The sequence below is a fragment of the Calonectris borealis genome, chromosome 1, assembly GCF_964195595.1.
Source record: "Calonectris borealis chromosome 1, bCalBor7.hap1.2, whole genome shotgun sequence".
In the NCBI taxonomy this organism is placed as follows: domain Eukaryota; kingdom Metazoa; phylum Chordata; class Aves; order Procellariiformes; family Procellariidae; genus Calonectris; species Calonectris borealis.
Genome location: NC_134312.1, coordinates 161,460,400 through 161,469,493, shown reverse-complemented (window position 1 = coordinate 161,469,493; position 9,094 = coordinate 161,460,400). Strand labels below are relative to the sequence as shown.

Here is a 9,094-nt window from a genome sequence, read left to right as displayed (position 1 = left end):
ACGTCACCGAGCAGGAGAGGGAGGCGGTGGCACCCCGCGAGGAGACGCCTTGCAATCTCCCGCGCTTTCCTTCCCCTCCCCTCCCCTCCCCTCCCCTCCCCTCCCCTCCCCTCCCCCACCCCCCCTGCCCCAGCTCGGCGTCCCGGCGTCCCGGCGCGACCCCTCCCTTCCCGCACCGCCCCACCGCGCCTCTGACCAATCCCGCCGAGATTGCTAGAGACGCCCGCCAATGAGAGTGCCCTTCGGGGCGTTTCCCCGCCTCTGCCTCCCACCTCCGGCCCGGAGACGCACCAATGAGAAAAGAAGAGACAAACCCTCATTCAGGGACGGTTGTTCAGTCGCTCTCCTCTCCCCCTTTCGCCCCGAGTCCCAGGACGTCATGGAGAAGGCAGGCCAATCGGGGGCGAGACCCCGTGCGTCGCAGCCAATGGCAGCGTTCGAGAGCGCGGCTGGCGCGGCCGGCCCCAGGGGGGAGCCGGGAGCAGAGCGCGGCGGCTGCGGCTCCGCCCTCTCTCCCTCCGCTGGCGGCGAGGCCGGCTTTCCCCCTCCCCGCCTCCCTTTCCCCGCCCGGCCGGCCTCGCTCTCTTTCCCTTTCGCAGCAATGGCGGCGACGGCGGAGCAGGAGCAGCAGCAGTTCTACCTTCTCCTGGGCAACCTGCTCAGCCCAGACAATGCGGTCCGCAAGCAGGCCGAGGTAACGGGTCCGCCTCGCCCCGGCCCTGGGCGCCAAGCCGGCCTGTCAGACCTCCCAGACCTTGCCGGAGGGAGGGAGCGGCGGGGGGAGCAGGGAGGCGGCGAGGCCGGCCGAGCCCCACGTGTGAGCAGCGGCACCAGCTGCTGCGGGGGCGGCCCGGGCCTTCCACCCCGTCGGCGCCGGCCCTCCGCGGGGGAGCCGGGCGGTTGCGGCGGTTCCCCCCGGCGGGGCGCGGGGACCGCTCCGGCCGTTGGCGAGGGCGAGGGCTCCGGCCGCTGGCGCCCGCCCGTGCGCGTGAGGGCGCGAGGGGTCTCCCCCCCCGCCCCGCGGCGGCTCTGCGTGTCTGGCACCGCTCGGCCCTCGGCCGCCTCGTGTCCGCTCCCCCCGCCGCGCCCGTGTGGAGCCCCCCGGGGGCTATTTCTCCCCGTTGCCCATGGCGAGACGGGGCCTGTGCTGGTTCCTCCCGGCGTGACGGAGCGCGGCCCCGGCTCTGCCGGGGAGGGGAGGCCAGGCCGGCGGCGGGTGGTGGGTCCGGTCCTCGCTGGCGCGGGGGAGGGGGGCCCCAAACGGAGTCAGGGCGGGTGTCTGCCCTCCGTGAGTGCGGGGCTCCGAGGGGCGTGATTGAAGCGCCTCGTTTCTGCGCTCCTGAAGCGGCCCTCGCAGAGGGTCCGTGCCCCCCGGGCGTGCCGCCTGTGCCGGGCCAGGAGCGGGGCAGCAGGCGCCCCCCCGCCCGCCGAGGACTTCCTCTCTTCCCACACAGTAGTTTGGTTTTTAACTTCGGAATGGGCCGTGTATTCAAGTGTTCCGTCAGCTAAGAAATATTTCACTAAAAGAAGCGTTTTCAATATACTGAGTTTCTCTGTTATCAGCAAAAACTTTTCAGATGTGTTATTTCAGCTAAAATTCTTTGTGATGGCTAAGCCACGTTAATTCTTTCTCTCTGTCATGCTTAAGACTCCATTGTCAAGCCTAGTGGGGAATCTCTCCCATTGAATTAAATACTAGTGTCTAGGTTTAGCATGAATTCCCACTGCATGGCTGCATCGGGTCTTTTATCACTCTCATCACTTCAGCGGTCAGCAGAGTTCAGCACATTGTTTGGCGAAGAATAAAAAGTATTATTGTTCCTGATGCTGCAGTGAAAATTCCTGAAATATAATTTGGGAGTGAGAAGGAGGGAAGACATACATTTTTAGGAACCCAGCGAAGTTCAGTATTGATTACTACAAATGCTTTCTAGAGAAGCAGCAATAATTATTCCCACACTCTTGAATATAGGCATGGAACGGAGGCTGTTCCCTGGGAGCTGAATTTCTTTCTCTTCTCAACTGCCTGCATGTAACATAAGAACATTTCTCACAACTTTTTGAACTTTATTAAAATTGTAACAACACAAATTTGTTGGACAGCTATGTCACAATGCCTGTGAAATAAATCATTCTTGGAAAAGAAAGTCTAAAACTTAGATTCTTACAGCTGGCATATTCTGTCAGAAACTTGCTTGGAACTGAGCTGGAGTTTGTTGAATCTTCTTAGTTACATATACACTATGGTCAATCAGAATAAGAAATCTTAATTGTCATGATAGATTACCAAGCTTTTCAAGTCCATTAGTTTCGTATATAGATACAAGCAAGTAGTATAATTTTTACTTAAATTTTAACTGCACTGAATGTGGCATTGGTTTCTGCATATTTCCAAGCTATATTAGAACTATTTTTATGGTTTAGGATCATTCAGAGTGGAAGGGTCCTCAGGAGGTCTGTAGTGCAATCTTCTCCTCAAAGCAGTGTCAGCTATCAGGTCAGATCAGGTCACTCGGGGCTTTGTCCTGTTGGACCTTGAAAACCTCCAAGAATGGAGACTGCACAAGCTCTCTGAGCAACCCGCTTCTGCTTGGTTGTCCTCATTAGAGCAAAGAGGTCTGAACCTCAATCCAGTCTGAACCTCCTTTTTTCAATTTGTGCTTGTTGTCTCTCATTCTTCCACCATGCACGGCTGTGAAGATTCCAGCTCAGTCTTCTTCATGGTGGGTTAACGAACTTGTACCTAGAAACACAAATATCTCTCTCTATAGTGTAGGTAGATTGATTTCTTTTTTTCTCTTTTTTTTCTTTTCTTTTTTTTTTTTTTTAAAGCTGTGTGTTTCTTGAAGTAAGACTTCTTTGGATGAAAGGAAAGTATTGCATAGCCTTTAGAATATCTGCTTACTAAAATCATACAGGACTCATATTTGGTCTTAAACATCTGCCAAAAAAAAACCCCACCAATCAGGTTTTTTAAAGTGTACTTACTGTTGGAAGGCAATATTGAATACTATAGGGATTCAAATAACAGCAGGTAAATTGAATAGCAGGTTTTCATTTGTGTCCAATGAAAACCAGTGAGAATGAGAAATGGATGGACAGGGAACTGAAGGAGACAGACTTGGGTTATTGCTAATAGGTCTGGTCATTGAGATTAGGGTGAGGGGTGTTATGTTGAAAACTAGACTTGATGGAGACGTAGAGTCATAGCCTGTTTGGCTGGAGGTGTAGTGAAAACTGTAAAAAACAGAAGCGGGGGAAGGAAAGTCTAATTGCCTAAAACCTGTTTTTATTTAAGTATTATGTATATGGATCTATGGATGTGCTAGCACACTCATAACTTATTCTGACCAGTTTGCTGAAACCTGGTTCATTCATTTTATCTCCCATTAAAAATTACTGGAATGTTTTCTGTTGACTGTAAAAGCTTGTCTTTCTCTTATTTGTGTGTCTGTCTTCTGATAGAGAAACTTCTATTTACTTTTTCTTGGTGATTTTATGCTCTTTTTTAAAATATATTTCTCGGGTTTGAAGAACATGAGTACTAAGTGTAGATAATAGATATTTGCTTGCACGTATTCTGAAAGTTAGTCATGCTGTGTGAGAAGTTTGTACCTAAGGTGCAAATAAGGTAACTGGGGAACTAATCATGAACTAAAAGAATACAGTGAAGATGTAGCAGGATCCAGGTACGTAGTTAGGGCATAGCCAAGGCTGGTAGTAAGATGGGTGGAGCCAGCAAAGTAGTCCTCCACCAGCACAGGCGGAAGGTTGTGGTTTTGGCCATATGTTCCTCTTGCCTACCTTGCCCTGGTGCTCTTTAGCATCCTCTGAATCCAGTTTACTGAATTGACAGAATTATGCCAGTGAACAACTGGGTAGGTTGCTGCCATTTCTAGTGAGTTTTAAACGACTCAGAATAGAATTTCGTTATTATCAGAATTGGCATGAGGGAAGCCAGCTTTTATAGTGCTTTAGCTGTCCATGAAAGCATAGCTTTAGGTCCATGCTGGGCCTTTGTTTAGGGCACCTTCTTGTGTCTGTATTTGTATTTGTAGATAATAGTGCAATATAAATATATACATTCATGGAAATGGTTAATCTGAGAAGACTTTCTATTCTGACCCTAAACCTCATTTAATTTGCAGTCTCCATGAAATGATTAGATTAAATACAGGGATTCACTGGGGATTCAGAGTCTCATTGACTGTGAGTGTATATTAGCAACTAGAGAGAATATGAAGTAAGAACTGAGTCTATGAACGAGGCCTACAAGGAAACAGGTACAGAAAGTGGAGGAAGATGATGTCTAATATCAAACGTATGATGAGGAAACTACTTTATTGAAAATAGCAAGTATACTGTCAAGGTGTGTAACTTTGTTAGAGTATTAGAAAGAGCTGCTGCAATGGTAAGAATAGGAAGTAGGCAGGCAGGGAACTGACTGAAATGAACCTGGGCTTTGTGTAGTAGGCTTGTTCCTTGAGTTCAGAATGAGATAGTGAATATTTGGAAAGAGTGGAGTAATTTATCTTCAAGATTGTGTCCACAAAAAACTCTTTCAGAGTTAGTAAGTATAGAACTATTTCTGAATGTGTTAAGTGGTTGCTCTTCAGCTTGTAATTCCCCTGCTTTTACCTACATAGGTTTGGTATATTAGAAACAAGCATTTATAGTTCTAAAATGCTCATGTATACCATGTTTTGGATAGCAAAAGTTGTTTTGCTGTGTTCTTACTCTAGCTTCGAAGTAACAATCTAATTTAAAAAGCCATAGTGAATGAACTGCATGCCAGAAGTGTGTAAGACAACATAACTGAACTTCTCATTAAACTTTCCATTTTATTAAGAGGGTTTCCTTAAGGGGGAGACTAAATAGTCTCTCTTTCTGAAATTCAGGCAGGAGTTTAAAAATGAAAAGTTCTTATTCAAAACATGTGGTTGAGATGTGTGACTGCCACGTGACATTGTAAAGTCCATAAAAAGGTTCAGAAAAAGAACTGAACAGTTTTTTGGAGTGTACATTTGTCAGTGGTTATTAATCTGTTGGTCATAGTTCAGTCATAGAAGCAACGATGGATTCCCAGGAGGATACGTGTTCTGTATATGTTTTATTTCCAGGAGGATACATGTTCCGTTTAAGTTGTATTTCTTAACTCATCTCATAAGTGGCCAGTAATGCATATGTAGATCATTCCAATATGGCAGGTCTTATTAGGTAACTAAGATTTTACTCATGATTTTAAAAGAGGTCAGAAAATTTTATTTTGATAGGTTTAATTTTTTTGCTATGTTATTTTCTATTGACTGGATGGATAGTGAAGTTGTTTTAAAAGGAAGGTCGATTCATATTAATACTTAACACAGGCTTTCTAGTAATTGTTTACAATAAACTGCATCCCTTTTTATGCAGGAGGCATATGAGAATATTCCAGGTCAATCTAAGATCACGTTCCTTCTACAAGCAATCAGGAATACTGCTGCTGCTGAGGAGGTATGTCTCAATAATCTTTGAATTCTGCAGATTTTCAAGGGAACTTGGAGAAGCGGAGAAGAAATCAGTGTTGGTCATTTTGGGATAAATGGACAAGTGGGGCATTAACTGAATCCTCTTAATTTACTGCACATTTGTAGAGGGACAACTCATCTAGTGTGTTGCATGTCAAGTTCACTAGCTGAGACTTTTTGATGTAGGATATTTGGTTTCAAAAGTAGTCTTTCATAAGTGACTGCTTAGATGTCCATTGTTTTCTGGTTGTGTGTTTTGCTTAATGAATGGGTTCTTTCCTTAAAATGTGTAACTAATATATGACTGTTACTGTGATGTTCCTTCAAGTTACAGTTGAGAAATGCTTTCCATTTTGGGGTCCTGTGCCTAAATGTGTTAAACTTATGTATCATCTGAAACTTCTTGTGCTTATCAAATCGGAATTGGGGAAAGATAAGGTAGCGGTTGTTTTGCATGTTTTATTCAGATGGCTTTTGCTTTTTGTCCTGTTTCAGGAGGATATGCTCATTAAGTCATCTAGCAGTGTTATAGACTGAATGGAGAGCATTCTAAGCAGTATATAAAACTTTTCTGTGGGCATACAGTAACTGTGCCTTTTTGTTATTCCTTAGTTTTGTAAAGACTCACAGACTTTAGCAATCAGGTATATTACTTCTTGGAAGAACTATTATTCACTTGGATATGCAGAGCGAAGAACTACTAAGCTTTCAAGATATCGCAAACTTCAGAGTCACTTAAAAGTAAAAACGTTTGAGGTTTTTTTTTTAATTAGAGTTTTACTGAACAATGGAAGGATGTAGCATGTAGAATTTCGAACAATATTATAAGGAGAGTATAAGCGTGCTGTTTCTCTCTGGATAATGATCTCTTCTGGTAGATTGTATTCAGTTTAGAGGTAGATGCTATTTGTGCTTTTTAATGCTCAGTAAGTATCAGCTTACTAATACTGATGCTTATCTACCTACAAAGCAGTGTTCTTCTGACACAGTTCTTCAATATTGTACTAGCAACTGGTTGCATAAGAGCTGTGTAATTCTCCCTCCTGCCCCTCTGAGATGTTTCAAATGATAGAAAGCTGTAGAGCAGTCCCTCCTGTATTTAAGTTTGCCATGAAAAATAAGATGTATCGCTGCCCCTTTTTCATCAGAAGATAATACTATGGCCTAGAAGTCATAGCTCCATTGCCTATGCTTTTGTTTTGTATTGAATACATTTGATAAGTCTGAGTGACAACTACAAAGTCATGCTTGTGTAAATAAATACTTGCTCCATGTATTTACTGATTTTATTCCCTTTACATCAGCTAAGGAAATAGCACAGTCTAAAACTTGTTCAGAATCTTGCCAATGACTTGGCTTCCAACTTACTCAAGCACAAAGAAACTTTTCACCTGTAGAAGTTACTCTTACCAAAGACATCAGAGGTTAACATTTGTAGAATAACTTGACATTTAACTCCACCAATGGATAAATCAAAGAAAGGTTTAAATGTTAGCCCATAACTTAAGTAGACATTAGGTGCTGGACTCAAAAAATCCTGATTAATAAAACCTGCGAACAACCTCTCTTCCCTGTAAATCCAAATACATAGTAGCCTAATTAGAGCCTAAGTGAAGTCATCCCCATGCTTGATATAAATATTGCATTTAAACACGCAGGGAAGCATTCTGTGCGTGTTCAGTATGGTGCTGGTATGAACAGCTGGGCACTTCAGCTGCATATGTCTGCATATGTTTTATGTAGATCCAAATGTTGGGCAGCACAGTGCATATGTCACCAGTGGATAGGGCTTTGGGCCTGGTGGGTATCCTCTAAGCACATCGAAGGTACCAGCACCACCGAACACAGGCTGCTGGAAGAAGCCTTAGAACTTTAAAGATCCCTTGCCCAGGCTATGGGAAAGCTGGGTTCAGATCCCTGTTCATCCTGAAGCCTCTGTATTGCTTTACGCCCTCCCAGGAAAACTAGGCTGAAGAAAACACTCCATCCTGTTTGCAGTAGCTGGGCTGCTGTGTTGTAGAGAATATAAGATTCATAGGACTATTTGGACAGCAGTTGAGGGAATCCTGACTCTGCAACCTAGTAATTTTGTCATTTAAATGGGGAAACAGGGATTCAGATCCTGCTCCCAGGACCCCTTGCATTTGACATGGAAAAAAACCCCATTAAGCTAGATAAGGAATTACCCTTCTAAAAACTGACTGTATAACAGGTTTTCTCCTTCTAACCAAATGCCTAAAATGTGGAAATAATCACCTTTTCCCTCTGTTCTCATTTCATATTTTCCTGATAGCAGGGTAACACTGTTCACAGAAGTGGAGGAAAGCACATGACCTAGGAGTTAGAACACTTCTCTGCCACATGGTAGGCGAGTTTGTACACCTCAGGCTAAAGGGGGTCTTGAACCCCTGTCTCCAGCTTCCTGAACCTGTAGTCTCACTCTTATGAAGTTAGGACGCTACTTCTTCCTATGCAACTGCATTTTAAAGAGTTGAGCAGAAAGGTAGTATATATTCAGTTTATTTGACAATTTTTATTCTCAGAATGTGTCTGAGGTGTTAGAGGCTTCTTCCTCTACAGTTTTGATAACTGCCTAAATCTTAGAGAGGAACAGAAGTTCTGCATATTCTCCTGCATTCGTTTTCTTCCTGGTTAACTCTAGTTTGGCACTTTTCAATTGTGTCCTAATTTACAGTTGACTAATTTCAAGCACTGTGAAATACAGTAGCAAATGTTGTGTAAAACTGTGTTTCTGCTGTACTCGCAGCCCTCTTAGAGGGCTCTGACCTTTCCCTTTTCCCTCTCCATATTGTCACATGAAGAGATTGCATTTCTTAGTCTGAAAGCTAGTGCTGTGGGCAGCTTCCTGCTCAGCATTTGGAGGGGAAGGAAGGCAGCCCATGGACTTCTGCTGCACCACAGTTCTGCCTTTGGACTTTAGGCACTGCATGCTTTGAATTCCACATGGGACTGGATCCCCAAATGAGATTGTGCAAGTCCATCCTTGGGCCATGTCCTAAATATTGATTGCTTCCATCCATGCATGTTTTCCTCCTTGAGGACTTAAAAGGAACAGTAAAACAAAAGCAAAAATCACTGTGACTGTGCTACACAAGATGGTCAGTCTTTTTCTTACAAAATGTGTGGGATTACCTGGACACTTTGAATGCCAGTGAAGAACATGGTATCCCAGATTTCTGTTCATAATTCTGCTGCTGCCTTGCTCAGCAAGTGGGTTTTCTTCTTGTGCCTTGGTTCCATCATCCGTAAAATCCTAGAACATTTTTAAAGTACTGTAAGTTCTATTAATAAGAAGCCCTATGTTGAAATTTGAGTATTATGACTGCTTTTTATGTTAATATCTTTGACATTCAAATTGTATGCGAGCACCTCAGTAATTTAGACATGCAGAAGAATCCAATGCTAGGAGAGAATTCTGCTTTTTTATGCTTCATTGGTAGACAGAAGTTCTTTGGGGATGTACACTTTATATTGTTCCTGTTCTCATTGAAAGCTATAGCCACTAAGTTGCAGGATTTTAAAATGCTTGTTTGGGTACATATCTTGTAATACTTAAATATAAAAGA

General features: G+C 44.0%; 1 protein-coding gene across 1 annotated transcript in view; it reads left to right on the top strand.

The window, feature by feature from the left end:
• Positions 1-344: 344 nt before the first annotated feature.
• IPO5 (importin 5) overlaps positions 345-9,094 on the top strand; it is a 46,384-nt gene continuing 37,634 nt past the window's right edge. Inside the window, exons 1-2 of the mRNA XM_075138231.1 lie at positions 345-694; positions 5,413-5,493. Coding sequence (XP_074994332.1) covers positions 380-694; positions 5,413-5,493 — 396 coding nt within the window. The 5' untranslated portion in view covers positions 345-379. The remainder of the gene's footprint in view (positions 695-5,412; positions 5,494-9,094) is intronic.